This window comes from Lonchura striata, chromosome 3 (genome assembly GCF_046129695.1).
Source record: "Lonchura striata isolate bLonStr1 chromosome 3, bLonStr1.mat, whole genome shotgun sequence".
In the NCBI taxonomy this organism is placed as follows: Eukaryota; Metazoa; Chordata; class Aves; order Passeriformes; family Estrildidae; genus Lonchura; species Lonchura striata.
Genome location: NC_134605.1, coordinates 54,104,776 through 54,130,276, shown reverse-complemented (window position 1 = coordinate 54,130,276; position 25,501 = coordinate 54,104,776). Strand labels below are relative to the sequence as shown.

The 25,501-nt window shown below is 36.1% G+C and overlaps 1 protein-coding gene across 7 annotated transcripts in view; it reads left to right on the top strand.

The window, feature by feature from the left end:
* ZDHHC14 (zDHHC palmitoyltransferase 14) overlaps window positions 1-25,501 on the top strand; it is a 93,553-nt gene that overhangs the window by 44,365 nt on the left and 23,687 nt on the right. For 3 of the 7 annotated variants that reach the window (XM_021532093.3, XM_021532095.3, XM_021532097.3), the window contains 2 exons: window positions 7,642-7,814; window positions 17,039-17,197. In XM_021532093.3, coding sequence (XP_021387768.1) covers window positions 7,642-7,814; window positions 17,039-17,197 — 332 coding nt within the window. Of the gene's footprint in view, window positions 1-7,641; window positions 7,815-9,203; window positions 9,248-17,038; window positions 17,198-25,501 lie in introns of those variants that run through there. The other 4 variants (XM_021532096.3, XM_021532094.3, XM_021532098.3 and 1 more) reach the window with 3 other exon arrangements.

Here is a 25,501-nt window from a genome sequence, read left to right as displayed (position 1 = left end):
GAAATCAGGGCAGTAAGACATAGGATCCACTATTCCTAAGATTATGATTATGGGTGGGATTTCCACATAGTAGCTGAGTGGATCTAGAAATCACAGTTGAACTTCATCCTGCCTTCTGTGTGTTCCTACCTATTCTCTGGCACTCATTAATTGCACAGTGGATTAAATTGTTTAGGAAATTGATCAAACAGAAAATGAATATTTTGAGGAGTTTTTTGAGTTTGGTGGATTTGGTTTTTTTTTGGGAAAAGAGAACAGATAAAGAACAAGTCTTTGTTTTAACTCAGTGTTAGCCAGCTCATTTGTGCTATACAGGGTAAATGACAGTGGAGTGCGGCCAGAGGTAGGGATTGCATTGACAGGCCTTTGCCCTTTAAGAGCTAGGCTTTACATCTAGCCTGTAGATTATAGACTGGGAAGGGTGAAAACAAACTATGGCTCATTGAAAGCTCAGAGTCCAATAACTGGCAGTAGCTTATTTGTGTGTGCTTCAGTTTCCAGGGGATCCTGTGAAAAGTCATCTCAAAGCTCACACTCCTTTAGGGACTTAGTTGTGGCGTAAGGCATTTCCGCTTGTTTTGTCCCAGTTTTCAGTTCAGTTCATTAGTACTTGGGATTAATCTGATGGTTTCGTTATAAAATCACATAACAGGAAATAGTAAGAAGTAATAAGGAAGCAATAAGAGCACAACAGGAAAGAAAGTGTTCTATATGGGCTGTTTAAAAGAAATCATAACTTTATGTATTTAGTGGAATTCATTGTTTGGTGGTCTTAGACTATGAAAACCAAACCTTGCACTGTATGCAAAACTGGAAGATTTAAGTCCAAATATATTTTTAGTTTTTTAAGTAAGTAGTCAGGGAACAGATATATCAATAAAGCAAGACTTCAGTTTGCTGCATATTTGGAAGTTTTCTAAGTTCATCTTTTGAGGACATGTTATACTTGCATTGACTTCTCGTAAGTCAGACATTCACTGTATCTACCAGTTTGGTAGACATTTCCCATTTTCTTACTACCCTGCTTGGAAATTTCTGGCCAACAGTTGATGGAATCAAAGTTTTTAAAATAGTATTCTGTAAAACAAAGATGTTGTTTACCTCTAGAACAAAGTGAGCTATAATTGCCCTTGCAGGAACTTCAGTAATCACATCTGTTTTGCAGACAGGTTCATTTTGCATTATGCATTTTATTTATTCCAGCTTTGAAGTTTGACAGCAGATCATTAGAATTAATTCATGTAGCAATAAAAATTGTGAGGTTAGGTAAGGCTGTTACTTTGATTGTTGTATATCTGCTACATTAGAGATCTTGAGATCTTTACTTGTAGGAGAGAGTTTGTCTTCTACAATGTCCTAATCAACAGTGCTTGCTTTGCTTCATCTGAGCTCCTACATCCAAAACCAGTGTCAATCTTATTTCAATGGTAATGCATTACAATTTAATGGAGTCGGTGCTGTAAGGAGTTCCATTGAATGCTTGCAGATTTGAGCCAGAGGAGAGGTCCTTGAAGTCTCTCATTTTTAGTAACTGCTCATGATTTAAAGACCAAACTGCATCCAGTTTCTACATCAAACTTTGAAGACCAATTGTTGAGCTTTTGCTGTTCAGGGTAATGTTAAGCTAAATTTTTTACTAGATTGGAGCAAACCTATAAAGCACTTGCCTTATTAGGTTTAAGGATCATGCTGGTTCAGTAATGTGTGGGATTTCATCATATTAATCTTCTTTGTTTTAAGTAATCGTTTCTATGTGTTGGTAGAGACTAGGCTACTTAGTTACACACTAGAATCACTATTAGTTTATATGTGTTTCCACTTCAAAACTATTTTCAATTAGAATTAATTTTAAATGGAATCAGAAATATAGCAGTTATCAAAAAAAATAAGGTGTATCTAATACTGTAAAATAGAGAATAAACTGACAATGGCTCTCATCTGAATCCATTCAATAAATATGCCTTTCTGATTAAGACATAATATTTTAGATTACTAAGATGATGTGGAGGTAGTATTCTGGCTATTGCTTCTGTTCCTGTTGTCATTCTGCCTTTTGTTTGACAACTATTCTGTTTTCCATAGTCTTCACATGCTTGCAACATTCCAGATTTCCTCAATTTAAAATGAAGCAAATTGTCAGAAGAGTGATTTTTGTCTTGTATTTTATGAAGTAAGTTTTTGAAACTGCTTTGCCATTGTAAAATGAAAGAGTGTATGATTTAGAAAGCTCAAAACAAGTAATAATGAGATAAATTAACTTTGTAAAAGTATATTTCAAATCCTATTGAAATTAGTCTGTGTGTTCCTTAATATCCCTTAAAACAATTCAATAGGGATTTTAAAAGCTGTTCAAAAGAATGAAGCAGATGTAGGAAACTAATGCAAAACTTCCTTAGCTAATCTTATTAGGAATTTACATTACTTGAACTAATCTGTACTCAAATAATGCCACATTTTTTGTGTGCCAGCAGCCTGCTTCTGAAAAAAAACAAGTAAAAAGAAGGAATCCTCCAAACCCCATGATAGCGAAAGTATTTCACCCTGATCATTCTCTTTGTCCTGTTTATCTTTATAAATTCTTCACCAGGCAGCAGCCTCCAAGGTTTTTGCTGTGCCCTCAAGTTTTGCCCATCTTTACATCTTCCTCTACCTCTGTTGCTCTTCATGCCTGTCCTTGACTGCACTGCCAACTTAGCATTAGAAAAATAATTTATAAACTATTTTTGTTCTTCTAGCCTAGAGTCTTGCTTTGCTTTAATCTGTCTATATATGGGTATTCTGTTACCATCTCTAAATTGGAAGAGGTCAAGGTTAGAACATGGTTTCACTAGAGGCTGTGGTCTGAATGAAAACCTTACTGACAGCTGCTGAAACTTGGTCTCCTCCCACGTCCAAATTTCCCTCTCCCTGTAGTTTCATGTTGCTTCCTTCTCCTTTGCTTTGTGCCAGTATCCCTTTCAAGTGCATGTTTGTTTTGTTAGAGTGATAGAAAGAAAGTAAAAAAAAAAATAGTGTCATTTTCACACATTTTAGTAAACTGACTTCGCTCACAAAGGAACCTGATGAAGATTCATGTTGGCATAAGGGCAGAAGTTTGGGACAGTGGCTTGGAGCAATGATGCAGTGGAGTTGAAAGGAAGGGTAAGCTGAGAAGAGCCATAAATGAGAGTGGAAGGAGAAACAACAAACCCCTTGGGCTAGTTTACAGAAAGCAGCCCAGTCTCATTTAGATGTTAACTTGTAACACGTGGAGCTGAACTCAGGGTGCGCAGTGCCATCCTTCTGTTGGACATCACCTGCATGCCAGTAGCCATTGGTGTATTGAACAGGCACTGTGTAAAACCAGAAATGAAGCTGATGATGTAGGAAAGGGGATGATAATTTTTTCTTTGTTACATTGCTCAGCTATATTTTTCCTAGAGTATATATATTTTGTGTCTGCTACGAAGAGTTTTACATTGATGAACAGCTTGACATAGAGTATCCTCTTAGCAGTCTTACAAGCCAAGGGTAGGCTTGTAGGGTTGTTTTTTTTTAATTAGTGTAATTAAGTCTGATAGCTATTTCATCTTTGCATTAAATTTGTACTTGTATTGTTTTCTGCATGCCATCTGAGCAAATATTAATTTAAAATTTCAATGTATAAAATCCTTTAAAAAAAAAAAAATACAGCCTCAGCATCTCTCCAGATACCCATACTGGATAGATTTGTCATTTACTGAGTCTCCCCATCAGTGAATAATTGTCAGTGAACCTTTCAGGAAAGCGGACATCTTTCCAGCAAAGGCCTTCAGGAGACTTCTTTTCTTTCCTCTCATTTTCTAATGACAATGCTTGAAAGTTGTAGGATTCTGACTGTGTTCCTCAGCACAGTTTCTGTATGTATTTTTCTGCTGATCTCGGTAGCCACAGAGAGTGTGGTTACACAGCTATGAGGGCTGCTGGGTGGTAAGAGTTGCTTTTGTACTTCCCCTGCATCCTTTGTTCACAGGGGTGATGCTTGATAATTATCTCTTCTGTGCTAGGGTGTTTTTATTTTTATCAAACTGTGACAGACTAGTCTTCCACCAGATTTTATTTCCCTCCTACACTCATGCAGACTTTCACATGATACTTCAAAAAAGCAGCTGAGAAGCCAAGCAAAAAAGCAGGGCTAAAAGTTAATTCAAAACTTCAATTTATGTTGCAGTTTGCTGTATGCAGATCCAAACATTTTTGTCTGAAAAAGCTGTTTTCACAGTAACAGTTTCTATTGGGGTCTGTGGTCTAGTAATATTTTCTAAAAATGTGTTTTCTGGGATAGACCTAGTCAGTACTTGCTGTCCTTACAGATGCTGATTAAAAACAACTGTTTTACCCAGTTTAAGATGTAAACTGAGGATGCCAGTTCACATCTAGTCATTACCAAGTGCCAGTTGGAAAAGGTTTGTCACTGCTTGCTCTGCAGTGGGACAGGCACCTGTCCTGGAGCTCTCTGCTGTTTATCAAAGTGTTTCTGGCAGTGGGCAGGTCTCTGCACAGGGAGTCCCTCTGCAGGGAAAATGCTGAAATTTGCTGTCAGGAAATACCCACTAATGTTTGCTGTAAAAACTCACTGAATATACTCTCCAAAAAAAGATACTTCTTGTAATATCTGAGGAAAGCTGCTGCCTGAAGGGATACATCCTCAATTAAATTAATTAAGGAATCTGAGCAAACATGAGGGATAATATTTTTCTGTGTTCAGTATTTGACAATTTTAAAAGTAGTAACACTAGGAGTGCTTAAAATAATATTGACTTAATATAGTCCAATACATTTGTTATGTAAGCACGCAAATATAAAATATATAAATATGCAAGTGTGTTTATACAGATTTTTTCACAATTTTGAGTTAGGATCCATGTTTTTAACTTGACGGCACATTTAATAGATTTTTTAATAACTCAGGAGAAGTAAGAGAAGTACTTTAAACAAATGTAAAGAAAAAAGGTCTAATGGTATCTGCTGGTTTTTGTTTGGTTTGGTTTTTTTAGATGTATCTCACAAGAATTTCAAAAATTAATTGAATGTTTTTAAAGGAGAGATGTTATTGAGGTCTCTGTGAGCCCATGTAATATTATATGGTCTGTACATAAATCAGACTGTATTAAATGGTCCTGCCCAGACTTACTGTCTGAATAGATTCAGACTAAGGAGTAAGAAACTGGTTTCTCAGCTTGAAATAATTTTTTAATTGGTGGAATATTACTTGGTTATTATTTCCAAAGAAGCAATCTTCAGTCCTTTCTGCATTATTACTGAATTAATTTCAAGTCAAAGGTGGTAAAAAACATGTTGTTAAACCTTAAAAGCAACTTTAGTCAAAGCAGATTACCTCACACTTTCTTATTATGAAGATTATACAGGACTTTGAGGGTGGGGATTTTTTCACTGCAGGTGGACTTGGTTCAGCAGGGCAGAGACAGATTTTTCCATGCTTTTTTACTCTACTGAAAACATCACTTTTCAGCAATATTGGTCTTTCTTAGTATTTCAGCACATCAGTTTTTTCTTTCTACCAATTTCATATGGAATTACTGTTAAAAGGAAATTTTAGAGTCATGATGGCCCTTAGTTTCCATTCTGTATGTAATGTCCTTGCTGGTTTTGCGTTGGCAAGTGTCGAAATTGTACTGTGCCTACTGCACTACCCTGAGATTATCTCATGCTACCTTTCACACACATACAGCTCTTGTTTGGTCAACACACTTCAGCACAGTTGCAATTTCTTGGGTATATGTAATGAATAATGCAACAGAAGAGTGAGAGAACTGTGCTATATTTAGTGTTCATTAAGGTACACATTCCCTCTAATCCTTTTAAAAATATATTCTTGCAGCCTATTTGTACTCTTCTCTGAGCACATTACAGTGGTTTTGATTTCAGTAGTCCTTTGTGGTGAGAAATAAATTGAGCAGTAGGACATTCATGGAATATGAAAGCTTCTCTTTGGCTGTTCATTCTGACTGGCTTCTCCTGACATGAGAGAAGCAAGGCTTATAGCTATCAAGGCTTACATCATGCTGCTGCTTGCTTTTGCTGGAACTGATTTCATAAATCTGAGTTTTTGAAGATTTTCCTGAAAGCATACATTTGAAGGATGTTTCCTACTATTTCAATTTGTTATGTGAAACCCCAGTATCTCTTGGTCCTCGCCTTTTTCTAATACCCAGTTATCTTTTTAATATTTTGTAACTTGTTGCACTTGTAGTATTGCATCAGTGTAGGGAGAGATGATTTCCACTTGTTATGGTGTGGACCGTGTAATGCATATGGACTCACTGCATCCATGAAACCCCTAGGTTTGGTGAAGCAGCCAAGTATTTTTAATAGGGTTATGCAGGGAGATAAATGTTTTGTACATGGCAGCTGGTATGAAAAGTGTTTCCATTTTTTCCCCATCCTGTTGCAGAAGTGATGGACAATGGAACTGACATTGTCATCACTTCCTTAGAGTCAACATTCCACTGAGGTTATCTGACTTGCAGTGCAAAAGCTTGCACTTCTGAATCATCATTTAAGGCAGTCAGCAGAACTAGGGAAGATAATGTTAATTAAACTTGATCGATACTTAGAAACTTTACATGAAGCCCTAAGGCCTAGAACTTGTTGATTTTTGACATGTGTTTTTAGGCTTACTTTATGACTTCTTATGCAGACATCAGTACATAAAGCCATCTTGATATTCTACTCACACCTACTTAATATAAGAGCTATAAAGAGAGTCTTCAACCTGTTTATTTTCTAAGATGGTGCTGCAGTGTTTCTGTAATGTCCAAGTGTTCATATCCCTTCTTTCTGCAGAGCTGTAAAGAGATATTTGTGTATTGGTTGGATTCCAGTGTTCCTGTCCATTTTGATTTAATCATATGTGAAGCACAGGGAAAAATTTGCTTAAATTGTAATCCAGTCTTAAACCCTGCATGTACATTGTAAATCTGGTAAACACAGATCCATTTTTACCCTGGTCAAGGGCTGTTGATGTTGCTATAGACATTCCCTTGGATTGTTTGCTCCCAGGTGTGGTGAACTGTCATTTGCATTCTTCTTACTCTGTAAATGAGTAAACAAATTTACTAAGTTACAAGAAATGAGTTAAAAAAGAAAAACAGTAGAGATGTTACAATACTGATATACACCAAGACTGTTAAAAGAATGTGTTGCATATTCTTGAGCACTATCTTTCTGGTGGATGATAAATCCATTTTATAGACAATCATGTCTTTCAGTGTGGCTTATTTCTTTATGTTATGGCTTCTTCAGGTTATTTCCCCTTTCCTCTCTCTGCCCAATTTACTTCTATGTAATTGGGCAGCAGGTGAAGAAACATATAAGCTTATTATGCTGTGATAAAAATATTTTATCTTCTTATGTAAATGAGTATTGCATATAGTGAGGTCATTATTATGCTACTTGTGCCTTTATTATATCGAACATGTTATGAAAAATTGCAGAAGTGTCATAAACACATAACTAGAAATTTCAGCTTCAATAAACATTCCATCATTAATGTTTCAAGAGAAGAAAGTGAATTCTTCATGTGCATTTATAGAGATAAACAGTTTTTGAGAGCAAGTTACGTTATGTGTTGTTGACTGTTGACTCTCTTTCTTTTTCCAGTTGCCCATATTTGTCAGAGAAGATTACGCCTGCGATACCTGCAATTGGTGGGATTCTTTTCTTTTTCGTGATGGGGACCCTGCTGCGCACTAGTTTCAGTGATCCTGGTGTCCTCCCCCGCGCAACACCAGATGAGGCAGCAGATCTAGAGAGACAAATAGGTAACACCGAAGGTCTGTTGTCTCTTCGCTTTCCTCCCGAGGGTGCGTGTGCTGTGTGCTGCTCTGCTCGGGGGAGGAGTTACTCCTACCTTGCCACAGGGATTGTTTTGGAGCTGTAATGTCTGGTGACGTGGCAGTGATTCCTGTGGAAAGATGATTGATCAGCTCTTCACCAAGAAAGTAAACAAAACCCTGGCCTTTTACAGGGACAGTTATTACTGCACATACTTCTCAGCAAGCCTGGTAGAAATCTCTCTGTAGTACATAAGAGTATAATTTTTGAAGTGTTTTTGACAAGAAAGCTGATACTGCTTTCTTGAGATCTACAAAGTTCTACAAAAAGATATACAATTGTGTATTTTTAAAACTGTGTATTTTCAGAATTTAACTGAATTTAATTATATTATTTATATTGCAAAAGAGTCAGAAAAGTCTCTGTGCTAATTTACAGTAAAAAGGTTATTTTTTTTGAGTAAAGTCAGCATAATTAAATTAGAGAGCTAGATTTGAACAATTCTCACTTAGCAAGAGCACTGTTAACTAAATTCTGTAAGTGGGACTTCTACAGGTACAAATATGCTGAATAGCTGAAATGCGCCACCTGAATAAGAAAACAGGATGAGTTTGCAGAGCTGCTTCATAAATAGTGGGTTTGTTAGTAAGCTACTCAACCCTACTAAATGCTACTATATCTGCTTTGATGTGATAGCCAGTGGAAGTCCCATTTTTCTGAAGCAGTTTCAGAGAAATGCTCACTCATATAATTGAAAAGACAGGTAACAGGTCTGTGCAAGCACAAGAGAAATACTTGCAACATCCTTGATTTAATACCATAGTGTAGTCCTAGGCTTTTTATGATAGAAGCATTAAAACATTTGCTATTCATCTGAATTTTGGAAGTGCATAAAAATACGGGAAAATATAACGAAGAAATCATTCAGCACCAATGTTATGGTTTACTTTGATTGCTCTCCTTCGAGGAATTCTTTACTTAGAATAAAGTACCTCCTTTAGTCAAAACACAGGTACATGTTCCTGTTCAAGGAATTGCTTATTTGCCCCATGTTCACAGAAACATTGATCTACATCGGGAAGTAAATTATTTCAAATAAGCAGCTTATGACAATAATTTTATATTGTCATCTGTCAGAATTTTAGTGAAATGCAAAACTAAAATTACGAATTGAATGTACTAGAGGGAACAGTCAAAATGTTCCTCTGTGCAACAATTTCAGAACTTGTGTTTACAAATTATAATTCTTTTTAAATGGTATTGCATACTTGTTCACAGGTTGAGGCTGCTGAGCTGATCAAAGCCATTGTCTTTTCTTCAGCAGTAGCAAAGACAGTACTCTTCCAAGAAGGGCCAGTGGAGTATTGAAGCGAGGAATTTCAGTGCCAGTAAATGTGGAGTTCCCAAGCATGAGGGCTTATGAGACTTGAAGGCAAGTCTAATAGAGGAACAAGCTAGGCAGCTATAAGAAATCATTCTGCCCTAAAATTGTGCTTCTGGATTCAACAATGGAAATTGAAAGAAACATTTTTGTACTGTTACAGTATGGCTTTTTATGTGCCTGTAAAAGGTATGTCCTAGTGGAGTGGTATCTGTGCAGCAGGAAAAGCTGAATGGCTCCTGCAGTGGAAAAGAAGACTAGATTTTCCAAAACTATCATTCTGGCTGGATTGCCTTGTAACTTGCTGTACCTTTCAACTTGAGGTGCAAGGTTAACAGGAATTTTAGACAAGGAAGTTCTTCAGATAACTCACCTAAAAATAATGCCTTTACCAAAAAGTTTCTTTTCTAAAATGTGTGTATGTAACCTGTCCTATCTGTGGCTTTTACTCTATTCAAATCATTCTGAGGTACTTGAGTCTTACCCTGCCCTACTAGTCTCTTTGGGAAGCAGCCTACCAGAAATTATTACAGTTACACTGAGAAACAGTTGTGTCCCAAGATAAGGAATTGTGATATAAGAATGCTATTTTGAAGTTCTCTTGAAACGTATCAAACTTTATTTTTTTACATTAGAAAGTATAGAATAGGATGAACTGATTAGGAAGAATGATTCTCAAAATAAGACCTTCTGAAGAAGCTGACAGTACTTTGTCTTTTCAGACACCTTTCTGGGAACAGGGTGGTCATATTAAGAGTGAAAAATGTTTCTACCTAGGCTATCAGCCTAGGTAGAAATATCATTCTTCAGGTGAAGAATGGGGGACTAACAGAGTTGTGATGCTGCTATTTCTACCCCCTGCAGAAATGGAAAGAAGTTATTTCTTGAGAATTTGCTGTCTTCATAGGTAAACAAAAAACCAAAAGTGAAAAGAACTGGGAAAAAAAAAAAAAGTTGTCCAAGAAACAAAAGGAAATTCTGTTATTCAAAACTACTGTATTTAATGCAGATCATCAAGCTATCCTCATACAGAGGAAAGTTGGGAAATGTAATAAGAGGCCATTTTGACTGTATTTGATTGTAGTCAAAAATATACTAGTGCCAGAAGTGGAGATAGTTCCTTAAAGGTCAGTATGAAAGGATGGCACAAGCATATTGAGAAAGGCAGAAGGAGAATAAAGTCAGTTACAATCAGCAAGCAGCAGTAGAGGACAACAGGACAGGTTCTGTTAGAGGTCAGAGGAAGAAAGAAAAGTTGAAGGCATGCTGTGTAATTGGGAAATGAGAAATAGCAGAGGACAATCTGTAGGATTCAACACTGCTTTGATCTCAGAAGATAATTTGTATGCTTCTTGATAGCTGATAGAAAGAGCAGGTCAGAAGAAAGAGAGTAGTTGTAGTTTAAAAGTCTGTTAATCTACTATACTGTATATTGGTTTATCTAGTGTTCTGCTTTAATAAAAATCTGTCATTTCTATCACTAGAAACTGCTCTCTGTCTGGAAAGACGTGTTACATGATCAAATTACAAGAATTGGGACTGTCAAAGGGTTAGGGCATGTGGCTATTCAAGTCTCAAAACAAGCAACAAAGAATTTCAAGAGTAAATCAAGTGTAACCAACTGGTATCCTTCATTGAAAGAGTAACTGTCTTGGTGGGAAAGCAGAAGATGTGCTTCATTTTTCACTCTAATTAGCCTCTTGGTGCTGTCCTGCATAGGATTTTTTCTATATAAGTTTTGGAAATAAGTTCTAGATGAAATTGTCACAAAGTCAGTAAGTACCTTTCCAAAAAGACACACTAGCAGCAAATGCTAAGTGCTCAAATAGGACCTTTCAGAGACTCATTGTGGGCTCGTGAGGAGTATGCTTAACTCTGAGATGGAGAAATTTGCAATCGCTGGGTTTGATTTTTTTAATATATTTTAAGTAGTTTGAGCAATGTTAGGGAAAAACCATAAAATGCATGAATATAAGTGGAAATCAAATACTAATGGAAAGGGTCTAAGTGATGAATGGTGCAGGAAGAGGAGACTTGAGTGTTATTTCCAAACAGATTGAGTTAGCACTGTGGTATGACAAAAAAGGGAAATCCTTTTTTGTGGTATGTTAGAAGAGTGGTTCCATGAACCAGAAGTGACATTCTGGGATACCCAGTGGTGACGAGGGCTCAGTGCACTGTCTGGTTTTCCACAACATAAGTAGAAACTCAGGAGGAAGGCAGCTAAACGGAGAAGTCTGGAAAACAGGGTCTGTAAGAATATCTAATACATACGTGCATTTGGCCTAAGAGAGAGGAGAAGCAAAAGTCTTAAAATCCTCTAGTTTGCTGAGGTTTTCATATAACGTAATAGAACAAAAGCAACTAGACGTATGAGGTTTATAAAATGTAAAAATCACTGAGGGTAACTTTATTTGCTAAAAAGGTGCTAAGATTTCACTGAAATGCAGCAGGATTTTTTCTTTCTTTAAATGCAACATCTGAAACACCTACCCCCTGCAGCCCCCCCAGGTTACCAGGCTAGCCCAGATCTGTGAGGCCTTGGAGGGAAGTGTTTCAGGAGCTGGGAAAAGATTCCAAAAGAGGCTCCAACCCCCGATGTGGTCCAAGATGTTTATCTCATAGGAGGAAGAGGGGAAAAGAGAGAACAAGGAAGGGACAGAGCCTTATCTAGGCTCAGCACAGGAGGGACTACTTGGCTCCCAGCCAACTGAGTCAGGAAAGGAAGGAAGGGTTAAACTAACAGATCACATCTACAGGGGTCTCTGGGGAGGGAAAACCCATTCCCCAGAGCAATACAACAAACATCAAACGTACTGATGTAGTATTTCTAGTTCAGTTATAACTTTCAATAAAATTGAAAAGTAATTTTTCCAGGGGTGTCCTAGTTATTGTCATGATGCATATAAGCATGGCTTCTGCGATCACACAAAATATTATATTGAGAGGAGCTTTTTCTTCTATAGAAACACAATACTAAGAGCAGTCTTATTTTGTAACCTCTTTGCAGTTACATATCTCTCTTGTGGTTAGGTAAGTGTTAAATCACTTCAAGTGGAAAAATTGTAAACTTTTGGATATGAAGGCTTAGAAAGATAACCCAGTTGTGGAGAATGGGTTTTGTAGGTAGGAAAGCATTTGTTCAATTGATGTATACAAGTTTAACAATTCTTCCACAATATCAATCTTGTTTGCATCAGGTAGGTGATGCAAATAAATGAAAAGATGGTCATGGTAATTTGTCCTTCCAGCCTTAAAATGCTTTGGTTTTTCTTTAGGCTGTCTTTAGTTATGTGTCTCTTCCTCATTTAATCCATACAAGTAGCTCAGGCCAGTTCATAGGACCGCTTCTGCTTGCTTACTTTTGGGTTTTCCAAGCCCTGAACTCAGTGTATGAGCTACACCAGCACACTATCTCTGCAAATTGTTTATTTGAAAGCTCTTCAAAATTCCTTGCTTGTCTTTCATTTGGTTTGAAATGCACAATTTGATTTCATTATAGCCTTATAAAATTAAATCAGTGCCAAAGCACTGGCATTAGGCATTTCATAGAACTGGCAATGGCCTGAACAAATACATACCATTTGTGATTATCATGTTTTGCTTTCTTTACAAAAGTGGGATACCAGCTTCCTAGGCTTATAGTTGTACCTGATACTGCACTCTTGAACAACATTCTTAAAATAAGTATAGTAACATTACTCTATAGTGTGTCAGGTAAGTCTTGGAAAACTCTTCCTCTCAATGCTTCTTTTCCTCAGCAAATCACTGAAGATTCAATTTCTTTCTGGGAATGAGCAAACCATTCACATGAGGTTTTAGGCTTCAAGAAGATCTTGAAACTACTTTTAAGAAAATAATACATAATTTCAGAAAAATCTAAGGCAGCAAGTCCTTAAAGTCAGGAGCAATATGTGGTCAGTCAGTATCACTTGATGGCTATCAGGTGAAGAACTATGTGAAGAATTAAGTTAGCAGCTGCTTGTTTCAGTCCAAACCAGGTTCCCAGTGATGTTGGTCCCTGAGATTACTTTCTGGAAACAAGAACATTTTATTGAAGTTCTCTTCCCTCCAAGAAATAAATTACTTTTTTATCCTGTAGCCAGCTGTTGTTAAACAGGTACCTTAAATGGTTAAACACAGAGGAAGACATTTCTTAGAGATCTGCATTGTTGGCAGGCTTTGTTTTGGTTGGGATTTTTTTCTATTGTTTTTCAGATGTGATGGGTTATACATAAAGATTTTTTTCATTACCTTTTCATTTAATCCTCAGGAAACATTAGAATTGTTTCAGTTTACTGACTTCTCAAATAATATTGTTTGAAGATTGAAATTGTGCCTTTTTAAAGTTGTCAACAAACATTGCATGATATGGTTATGAAGCTTGTATAAAGACAATATAGGGTTGCCTTCTAGAGGCTGTTTGTTTCAAGTTCTTAGGGACATGGACCAAAAAAATCCAACTCTTGATTGAGCAGGAGAGTCCTAGTGATATGTATACAAACTTTCAGCTTCTGTCTTTCATCAGCACTGCTCATTTGTTTGTAGCATAATAAATTGAGAAATCTAAGTGGAGTTTGTTGCCCCGTTAGAAGGTTGCTAGGTTGTGCTATATCCTCATTAAATACTTGGAGTATCTTTCTTGGAGCAGTTCAGGTCTCTCAGTCCTGCAAGGAATTGTGTTCATAGGGTTTTTGTAATTATGGTAATAAAAATGCTGGAGCTCCAGTAGTGCATGAACAGTTAACCCTGCTAGGGAAGTTACAAAATGTGTCAGAACAGAGAGGATAGATGCCAATCCCATTAGTGGGTAAATTTTAGCCTTTTTGTCAAAGAACTTGCATTACTACATCTGTGATAGGTTGGATTAGTGGAATATAGTAGTGGTAAAACACAATTTATTTGGGGAAGGTGATTCCATAAAGGTTAATCTTTCTGTTCCTCAAAGAGATCTCATATATTGAAGATTTAAGTGTGTTAGACCCCAAGTATGAGCAGTTGAGTAGAAGGCAAATTACAGTCTGAAAATTCACTGTGAGACCAAGGCATGTTTAGCACTTTTAGGTTAGATAAATCATATTAAATCCAAGCACATTTGACCTTACTCTGCAGCTTGTTTCCAGGAAAAAGATGTTAGTAAACAGAAAGACTGGAACATTCAGGTTTGATTATGTAATTTAAGATTTTGAGAAAAAAATCTCAGTCCTTGGAAAGTCAGCAAGACTGTTTACACTGATTTAATTTGCATGAGCTTTCACCCTTGGATTTCAAGATTAATTCACCTTGAAGAGCTAGGATTTGCTGTCTCTGAACTTCCCTACAAATATTTGGGAGAAAATCCTCTTAGAAGACTGGTATTGTAAATAAAATGGGCTGGACAGTTGTCTCACTTCTCCACCAGAGAAGGCAGAAGTTGCCTTTGAGATTCTGCCAGAGCCCATCTGAAATAATTGCGGTGCACTTTAAGAGCTTCTCGAAAGGAAAGGAAATAATTGGGTTTAGTCAGTGTGCCTTTTACAAAATAAATGTTTATCTAGGAAAAAGAGCATTTTTCCTCTAAACAATTTCCCTTGACTGGTTTAAGTAATTTTCTTTCAATGATTATGTACATACTCAGGAATAATAAGATTTTGTAAAAGAAAAAAATCTGAAATATTACTGATATGTTAGGAAATTCAATGCATCAGTATTTCTAGTATACAAAGCTACACCTAGATGATATTCAGGCTTTAGTAGTAATTTTTATAATTATGCACCTAAATTTGAGTATCAAATGAAAATCTTTGCTTTATTAATGAACATGCCATGCCAGCATGTGTTAAATGCTTTATTCAAGAAAAAAAAAAGTAGGGCTAATGACCTATATATATGTTCACATTTTGTCTTGACCAAAATATGGTCAGAAATGGGTCTAACATTGTGGTTTGTAATGCCCAAAGATCTCTATAAGGACTGTGACTATTACAAGCTGATTGGTTATAATGTCACCAGAAGCTTTCTTAATGTAATGTGAATTAGAAGAAATTCTTCCCTGCCTTCTGGATTTAGGTAACATCCATGTCTCTCTAAAGCTTTAAATAGTATAAGCACAGTTGTGCTGTGTCTTCCAAAGAACATATTTTCAATTTATATGCTGAAATACCCTGGTAGCATTACTTAATCAGAAATATCTGTCAAGTAGCATTGGCCTTGAGGTCAAAATCAGTATAACTGTTAGTTATGGGAACCACACAATAATCCATGCTTCCACATGCAGATTGTAGGACCTGGCCAAGCATCATAAGCACATTGCAGGAGTTGCTTTATATCCAACACAAATTAATGTCTTTACCTCATCAGGCTGTAGGAGGCTGGTTCTAAGCTGCTGGTTTTTTCAGTATTCATCACTTCATTCTCATAAAGGATGTTTAGCAGCTTTATACCCAGATTCCATCTATCTCAGCTATTGCTCCCTAAATTTTATCCCCTTTTCCATTAGAGTTTTCTGAAGTCTGGTTGTTTTAATGGTCATGCTTACAGTGGTGTGCCACAACAACTTTTATTTATTGATGCATATTTATGGAAAATATTTATGGGTGAGCACTTTACAGATGAGAACTGCTTAAGTTGGATTTGCTACCAAATCAGAACATTGTACAATTGCACCTTTGCTAGCACAGCTGTGCTGTTGCCAGTTTGAATGCCTTGCTAGGTGGGAGACTTTCTTATTGCCCTTTTGTAAAATACATAATTTGTAGGCATATAATTGGCAGAAATAGAAATTCTGCATGCTATTTCTAGCACTTCGAGCTCAAATACAAATCATAGATCATATAGATCTTTTAATAACAAGCCCCCATGGAAGTGGGACAACTTAAAACGCAGTTGTTCAAGTGACTTGAGTGTGATCTTGAAATGTATTTTCATTCATATATTGGAAAATATTTTATTTTACTTCCCTATTGTCTTAGCTAATCTCTTATCCAAGTGTAATAAATTTAGGGGTTTCTTTTTCACTTCTCTGTTTTGATTTATGATTACATAAGAACAGATAAACCTAGAAAAAGGCACCACTTTTACATGTTGAAGTTTCAGAGTAAAGCTCAGCTTGAGCAAAATCACACTTTATTAGTCTAATCAATCCTTTAGATGCTGGAAAAATGATTGGTAATATCCTAAAATAAAACAAAAGGAAGCTTAGAAACAAAACTTTACCACTTGTATCAAGCAAGGTAGTTGGAAACTGGCTTTGTGTAACAAAGTTCAAGGAGCGTAGAGGTAACACTGGAAGTTGGGTGTTCAAACTTCTAAACAGCCAAAGCTGTAAAATAATTTTGTGAATGTGCTCTGTTGTATCACAGCATGCAAGAGATCTCGATATTCACCAGATTCAGATGACAGAGCTGCTGTTGCTTAAGTAAATGTGCAGATTCCCTTTTAGGCTGTAGAATTTCTGCAGCACTTCTAGGAAAATTTTTTATTATTACAGAAATTCTGAAAAAAATTAACCCACTTCTAAAGGTAACTTCCAAGTTTTGCTGTCCTACACCAGTAGTTATAGTTGTCCTTAATATGTTATCTAAGAATCATTAGGGGTTTAAGAATTTTGGGATTAAGGTCATTGTCAGCATTTGAGAATTGGGTTTGGATGGTTTCTTTGATTCAGATTGATTGGCTTTGGATGCTATTTGCAATGAAATATCTCTTTGCTGTTTATTACTTGAGAAATAGAAGGGGGAAAATTGTTTCTTTTAAATGTGTATTTACAAATTTGAAATTTGCTATAGATTGCCATCAAGGACAGTTTTGTGCATACATCGTAGTTCATGTGCAACATTTCATGTCTTGTATTTTCATGCTTAGATATAGCAAATGGCTGCAGTTCAGGAGGCTATCGCCCCCCTCCCAGAACAAAAGAAGTGATCATCAATGGACAGACAGTGAAACTAAAATATTGTTTTACTTGCAAGATTTTCCGCCCACCTCGTGCCTCACATTGCAGCCTTTGTGATAACTGCGTAGGTGAGTAAAAAAAAGATACGGCATATGTTCAATTTAGTAGCTTATATCTTGTTATGAATACTTTTCATAGGAGACATTAAAAAAACAGTTAGTGACAAGATTAGTCATGAGGTGACTTGCTCTGTTCATCTTCCTTTCCTGCAAGAACTAATAAATGTTAGGAATTTTAGAGGAGGCAGAAAAGGAGACTTGACCTAGCAATGTTGCTACTCTAAGATGGGAGAGTCTTTTCTGATGTATACAACTTTCCTAACCTGCCCTAATGACAAAGAGCACACCCAGCTCAATTAGGGCCACATATATTGTGCAATGATCTTTCCAAGCTTTTTGGGAGTCTCAGAATTGTTTTTTTCACCAAACTAAATTGAGGGCAAGGATCTATTTCTCCAGTCCATCAGTAACTAACTGTAAGGCACAGTTCAAATGGTTAGGGCTGTGTGACCAAAATACACACTGTAGGTGATTCCTACCTTTGAGCAGTTTTATGACTAGATGTACTTATGTCAAAATCCGTAAGAAATTACTGGGCAAACATGCTATTTTTAAAGTAAGTACATGTTGTCAGGACCTAAGCATATTTTATAATTATGGGGTTGGTTTTTTTCTCTCTGAATATCTTGTCCTTTTTCATTACCATTTTCTGCGGAGGTCAGACAAGGTGATTAAGATATGCTTGGATTTAAAAGCAAACCAAAAAACCCCTACCAATCAGATCTGAGTGGTTTCCAGTTAATTAGATCACATTTGCAGTTTAGTGCAGTTGATTAGCACACTGTTGAGTCTGGATCTTACGCATTCAAAAAAATAACGTAGAAAGATGTCTCCAGCTGAGAAATGTAATTGCAGCATTCAGCAGTGATATTTTTAGATATAAAGCAGTCGTTGGAAGAATTGGAGTTTTATGTTTAGATGATACTCATTTTGGGAGTGCACTTACATCAGACTGAGAAGCTTATTAGCCTTTTCACCCTATAGAATTGATTGGTATCTGTAGATGGTTCCTTCTGTAAATAAATTTTTCTGATGTGTTAAAATTTTGTAAGTGTTGCAAAAGCTATTGAGCATGTTTTTATTGTGCAAGTAGGAATGCTTATGAATTGTAGTCGGTACATTTTTCAGAAAAATATTTTAGCAAATGTGTCTCTCTAACATTACAGTGTTATGATATTGCTCAGCAAATTGGATAATATGTAAATACAGTTGCTGACCAGTGTGATAAATAAAAGTTGAAAAGCTGTTGTCTTTATCAAGAGAGCAAAGATAAGAGCAAATTCCTCTGTACAACCTGAAGCTTATTTTAAATTATGTTCTGGTTTTTAAATCCAGTGGTATGAAGGATTTTCCAATAGGCTTTTCTGTAATCTGTGTCTTTTTCGTACCACATCTGAAAAACCTATTCTGTAAAACATAAAATTAGTGATGGCCGGGAAACAACTTATACAGTTTTATGATCATATCTGTGATGAAAAAACAGATATTAAATATTATTAATATTTATCAGAAAAGAGTGAGCAAATTACTTATAAAACTGAGATATCTTTTCTGCTTATAAGATAGGTATGATCATTGTCATTTCCTCTTGCACATTTTTAAATTTGGAGTTGTTTTAAAGTAATTGAATGAATTTGCTGTGGTTTTTCTCCTCGGTGTTTATATTGAGAATTAGAATAAATTGACTTTTTCAGGGTGCACTGTATAGTAGTTTTGTTTCCTGATTACATGCAGTCATATAAGTATTCATCATATTGTCATATTAGGTTTTGGGTGTACTGAATGCAAAAAGTGAAATCTATGAGTACCTGCAACTAATTTTTTATTAAAAATTCGTGTCAAGAAAATTGGATGTCTCATGCACCTGAGGAAATGTAACAATGCAAGAGAGTATACACTTAATCAGTGTGTTATGCAGTTTGCCACCACTTATAAGTTAGTCTTGTCTATATGATAATGATTTTATTTCATTTCTGAATAAATCTTTTAATAGTAATGAGTGTTGTTGTGCCACTGTTTCTTAGTTTGTTACTGATTTAACTAAACCTACTTGACATGCATGTGGATATTTAAGTAACTTATGCTATTTAAACATAATATGTGATATTTAAGCAGTTCACTGCCAGTATGACCATGCATTCCTTTTTACCACATAGTTTCCAAAGAGTTTGTTACAGTTACAAACCAGCTACAGAGACTCTGTGGTACAGGAATGGAGTCTGTCCTCAAACCAGTACTGACTGCTCAGAAAAACAGTGTGCTACTTTTACCTAAAGGTGTTTTATGATACTTGGCAAATGAATGCAGTGTGAAAGAGGTTCTTTCATTCTGTGTTTTCTGTTCATGTTTTTTATTCTGTAAGGAATCTATTGCAGCATTTTATATATGTAAGTACATATACAAAAACTTACTCTTTATTTCTGTCTAATTGTTTAGTAAGCATATCTGTTACTTGACCTTGTCTGATTTTTGTTTCACCACTGTTTTTAGAAATGTCTATGTGATATTTGTAGATAACAAAATAGATTTAAAATAACAGCAAATAGATTAAAATAAGAAAAAAAGAGGAAACGAGTTAATTTGAGTTGTAGCCATGGCAATATTTCAGACTCCTTTAGCTCTACAATATTTTCCTAATAGTGTCCAGAAAAATCTCTATTTCCATACAAATGTAGTTTGTTCCATTTATGTCATACCTTAAAAAATTTGGTTAAATAAGTGTTCCCTGAAGCACATACCTTGGGTTTATTCCTGATTTGCTTTCTTTACTGCCTCTGTGAATGTCAGTTGGAAATTAGCCCCTCAAGGGTTTTGTGTACCATTGTGTTTCTTAAGAATTACAAACTAGTTAAGCATAATATGCATCTGAAAACAAGAGATAAAGACTTCAGAATAAAAGTAACCAAACCAGACATAAATTCTGAGCTCAAGGTAGTTATTGCTGTGTCTTGACGGTACTATGTCATGCTAGAAAGAAGGCAGTAGTTGGACTTGCTTCTGAAATGATCTAATGGTGGTTTTTAAAATTTCTTTTTGGTCATTGCAACATCGACTATGTAATCTCCTTTTGTTTTGTTTGGTTTTAATAAATAATTTTTTGTTTAATCAGATTTCTATAATGAAAGCTGAACAAGAAGCAGGTGGCTATATCTAAACAGTATGGGGAATTAATTTCCAAAGCACACATAACACAGACAGTGTAAGACAGTGAGAATTGCCAGTGTGTTCTGGGGACAAGCTTTTCCCAGTAGCTACTCCAGATATCACCATCTTCCTGGCTGAAGAATACCAATTACTTCAAAAGCAGGATGAGAGGTGGCATTGTAACAGTTTGGCTTTTCTAACACAGACAGTGTTTCTGGCAAAAATTTTCTCAGGACTTTGTAGTCCTTTATAATCAATGTGAATGTCAGGACATTGGTTTACTTGGTTTTAATTATATTCTGTAGAATTAAACTCTATTCTGTAGAATTGAACTCTTTCTTCACTACCTTATTATTTCCTTTCTTGCCTTCACTTCCTATTCATGGCCTTTGCTTATTTCCTTCCTTACATTTCCTGCAGTGAATAGAGTACAATCTTCGGTTCATTTTGAACCTGTTAAAACTTAGCACGAGTTGTCTTGAAATTACGCTTTTGCTGAACAGTTGAAAGCACAAATTTGGCTGCTGTGACCATTCTTTTTTCTTTCTTTTCTTATGTATTTTTCCCAGTTTTACAGGTGAGACATGGCTTGGACTCTTTTTGTTTGGGTGCCCCAAAAAGGTAGAACAAGAAGCTGTCAAATGGCGTACACACGAACACTCTCAGAAGTGATGTATTATTTATGATTGTGCCACTTATAAAATTAGATGTACTTTGGAAATTCAGGGAGTATGGCGTGTGTGTCAGGGTTTCTAAATCCTAGGCCAGCAGACTGCAAAATATATCAGTCTCTTTAAGAAATAAAATTACATTATAGGTTATTTAAGAGAGGTCGTGGATTATGCATTGGTCTGCACATGAAAAATGCAAAGATGATCAGAACATCTGACTGTGTAAATGATGTTCTAAATATCAAGGTGTCAGAGTAAAAATTAAAGAGAGAAATTATCAGTTAGAAAAATTAGGAACCTAAGAAAATAAACACATATTTACATTCAATGCAGTAACAATTTGCAGAATGGTTAAAAAACTCAAATTCTGGTAAAAGACAGCAAAGGAAGTGTGTAAAAAAAATGTGCCTTCCTGTAGAAAAGAGAGAAACTAATTCATAAACTTTGTGGATGCTGTTACTTGGTAAGGATACTATGCTTCTTCTAGAGACAAATTTGGGGTTTTAAAATCTCTTCCTCCACAGCTGGGTGTGTGTCAGGCACTTGCCTGGGTATGGCAGGGTGTACGTACTCGAATGGGTACATAAAGAGAAATTGTTAAGCAGTGGGGTCCTTCATGGTGCACTCTTTGTACCTCTCAAAGAGCAGCCATTCCAAACTGCTGCTGCTGCCTTTGAAAATGTCACCATTAATGCACATGCAGTCAAAGGAGTTTGTTAATTAGTCAATATTTATTATTGGAGGGTGCAGTGAAGTGATCTATGTGACAATACAGTTTAATTACTATGAGCTATCCTAGGGCAGTGGCTGGATGTTTTCCTAATGAATCAATTGCTATTTTTATTTTGAAAATTAAGCATGTTTATTTTCTTTTTGTGAATAGCAATAGTCTACAAATATTGAAGTTGATTAGCATGCAAAACGTTGTCATGGCAACTTATTTTCTTGAAACCCCACCCAAATAGCATAGCTATCTGGAACAGGTTAAACAGTCATGAAAGTAAAATACACCTTAAGTAGCCCTTGTTTGGTTTTCTGATTGAGTTTTTGTTATAGATACCCATGCACATTATTAACTTATTTCATTTATAGAGTCCCATCTTTCCTGGTGTTACATTACTGTTTCAGTTTACATCACCTTGTAGAGATTAGTGACCAGAATGTAATTTGAAGTAAACTTTTGGTGACTATTTCCCAGATGTTAACATGAGGCTAGAAGATGCTTTCTTTCTGTTTGGTTTTCATAGGGTGTTTTGATTTGGAATCATTGTATGAAAGTGCTGAAGCTTGGTGATTTAGAGGATCCATTGTGCATTGTCCATAACAGATGTTCTAAAATAACATCATTATGCCTATAAATGTAATTTGCAATTGATCTTTTGTTACTCACTGCTTTTTTCATTTAAATTTCTACTCAGATTTCATTCCACAAAAGTAACAGCAAAGCTATTGTCAGCAGAATGACTGTCAGGCAGGTGAATGGTGTGTAACTTAAATTGATCCAAGTATTTGATTGCTGTTGCCAGCTGATGGCAAATCCTATCAGTGGGGGTGGTTTTTTAAATATTATTTAAAAAATAATTTTCATAGGAGTGATGATTTCAGTCGGTGAAACTGAACATTGGAGCTAAGGATGGTTTTTATGAATATGCTATGATTATTTGATATAAATTTTTTGTTATGTTAAATTATCAGGTATTTTGAACTGACTGTAAAGAACTTAATGTAATGTTATATTTGTTTTTGTGCTTGTGTGCATCAGTCAGCAGTTGGGATTGGACTGCTGTATCTTAGAAAAAAATAAATACTCTTTGTAATAAAACATATTTCTTATATGGACTTCTAAAAACCTCATTTGTTTTCTTCACTGTTTCAAGAGCAATCAAATTCTGAAAGTAGTATTTGTTGTATGAAATGTGAAGTCAAGAAGCCTGAATAGATGTGATCATATCATGACATCATAGTCCTTCCAAAAGCTTTTATTGTCACCATTTTAAGTACATGCAGATGTGTCAGTCTCTCTACGTAATTCCTCAGTGTGAGTCCTTGACAATGGGCATTGTAGTCCTATGTTGTGCTCCTGCTACTATCAAAAGTAATTTTGAGTAATCCTGGCCCAGTTGGTTGAGCTGTAATGTGACTTTCTACTGATGTAGGATTTGCATAGTGGGCTCTTGACTCTTTCCAGTCATGGGATACATGTCTGCATGTTATAAGTAAAGATGGTAGCATTCAGAGAATGCCTTAGGTTTGTTCCTTTGTCCTACAATGCTTTACTTGCACAGGGTGGAAAAATTACCAAGTGAATTCTAGCTCTTGCTCACTGGAATCTCCTAGTAACGTGACCTAGATATTTTTGCACCTGTCGACTTCTTGTCTTTGAGTCCTACCTTCACACTGAGCTTTAGAAAATGTGAGCTGGTGTGCAGTGAGCCAGTTGAACAAAGAAAAGAGGAAACAGTTAATAAATACTGCAAACTGAAGGGCCAAGCTGGCCTACAAATGTTCCATTTAAAAATGCTTTTGTGTTCCTTGTAAATTATTAGGCTTTCATTAAATGTTTTGAAAAGGGAAGGAAAGCATTTGGGTCATTTTGTGCTTGGTTTCCTGGAGTGTAGTGATTGAAGAATGGAAGCAGAACATTTAAGTATTTAGGAGTCTACATGCTGTGCTGTGGAAAAGTAGAGATTTGACTTTTTGGTTCTGAGCAGCAAGGAACATGCTTTGGTGTGGCTTCTGAAGGAAAAGCTGCATGTGTAAGACCATTGCTTAGTAAAATGGGAAATGTTCTCAGTTTTGTTTTTATCTGAGATATCCACTAGTTAATTTTTTAATGCAAGTTTTAAATATAAATGTTCAGAGTAGGTAAAAAATGGGGAATGTGTATTGTTTTTCTGTCATCCAGTTAGCATAGATTATGAGGTGAGTGTTAATCAGACCACTTGAGTGAGTGTTAATGAGACCACTCAGTCTGAGTGCTAATGAGGCCACTCAGCTACAGCTTGCTGCATCCAAAGGGATTTGAATGTCCTCCTCTTCAATATTTATTCTTTTCCTTATTTCCATGATTCTCCTGTTTGTGCCTGTTCACAGACCATTTGGTAACACAGCCATTGGTAAGTCAGTTTTTCCCACTCATCAATTAGCAAAATAATTTTTTTCCTTTCCTGCCAGTCCAAGGAACTGACCTGATTCATTATCAGCTTACACAATGAAAGAAGGAAGTGGGATGAAGTGGCAGGAAAGGCAGCATTTTATCATCTCTTTCACTGCTACTAAAGTTTTGGATTGGCTCAATTATCTTGTGAAGCCTCATCCTTTGGATTTACTTAAGGGGGTGCTGGCTATCCTCAGAAGTTATTATTTAAATTCAAAGATACTGATCACTTGGGAAAGAGTAGTGAAATAGTCTTTGTTATTGTTACTGACAGTTTCTGCTATCCAAACCTCTTTGGTTTTCTGTGACTTGTACAGCAGCATTTATAGTCTCCATTTACTCATCTCCTCTTTTTATTGATGCTGTACCTTGTAAACTCTTCACACATTTTTTCAGGCCTTTTTTATTTGCTTCAGGTTTTGATCTCAGATCCTGAAAAATTAATCAAAACTGTATTTCTCCTGCAGTTGTGATAGCTGCTTACCTCTAGTAAGGTTGGTGTCACATCTGGGCTGAATTAGCGCTTAGTTGCTTCTGAAGGCGTTATTTTATCCCTTCTCTGGCAGTGTGTTCTCAGTGCTTCACTTGGGCCAACTTTGGTGATATGAGGAGATAGGCAAAAGAAAGCCATAGTTTTAGGTTCATCTGGCTCTGTCAACCTAAAATGAGATTGACAGAGGTCAATCTCTGGGTAAAACCTCTTTGCTGGGTAAAATGAGTGCTAGGCTTGGCCTACAAATTGAGAGCCATGAACACACAGGCAAAAGACTTCACAGACCCACTGAAATGGTAGAAACTGGGCCATCTGTTCTATCAGTAGTTCTTGATTAGGTAGATACAAGATACAGCTGTAACATCAAGAAGGCAAATATCTTGCTGCTTTTGTTTGAACTTGAGTGTAGGAGGATGATATACCACAATGTTGCTATCCATGGAGTGCTTCAGCTTTCTTCTTCCCTCATTATGAGTTCTAATACACTTATATTAACAAGATTTTATGTTACCAATGTTTTGTATTTGTTTCATGTTTTTACATTAACCTTGCCACAAATGTTTGTTTAAATACAGTAGTATGTTAACTATCCAGAACTGCAGTCATGACCTCTTAACAGTCTGTTCTTCACAAGAAGTTGCATTTCTATTTGCTTTGCATTTTAAGTTCATGAGGCCTGGAATTCCAATTTTTCTCAGCATCAGTAGTTTTTCATTTCTCAATTAAGTTGTCTTAATTTTGCTGACAACATTGTCCAAGTGGAGATGTCAGATAGAGCTTCCTTTACAAAATCATTGGTTGTTCAGTTGTTAGGCATCTGGAATGTTGAAGGTGAACCTTAAGACGCT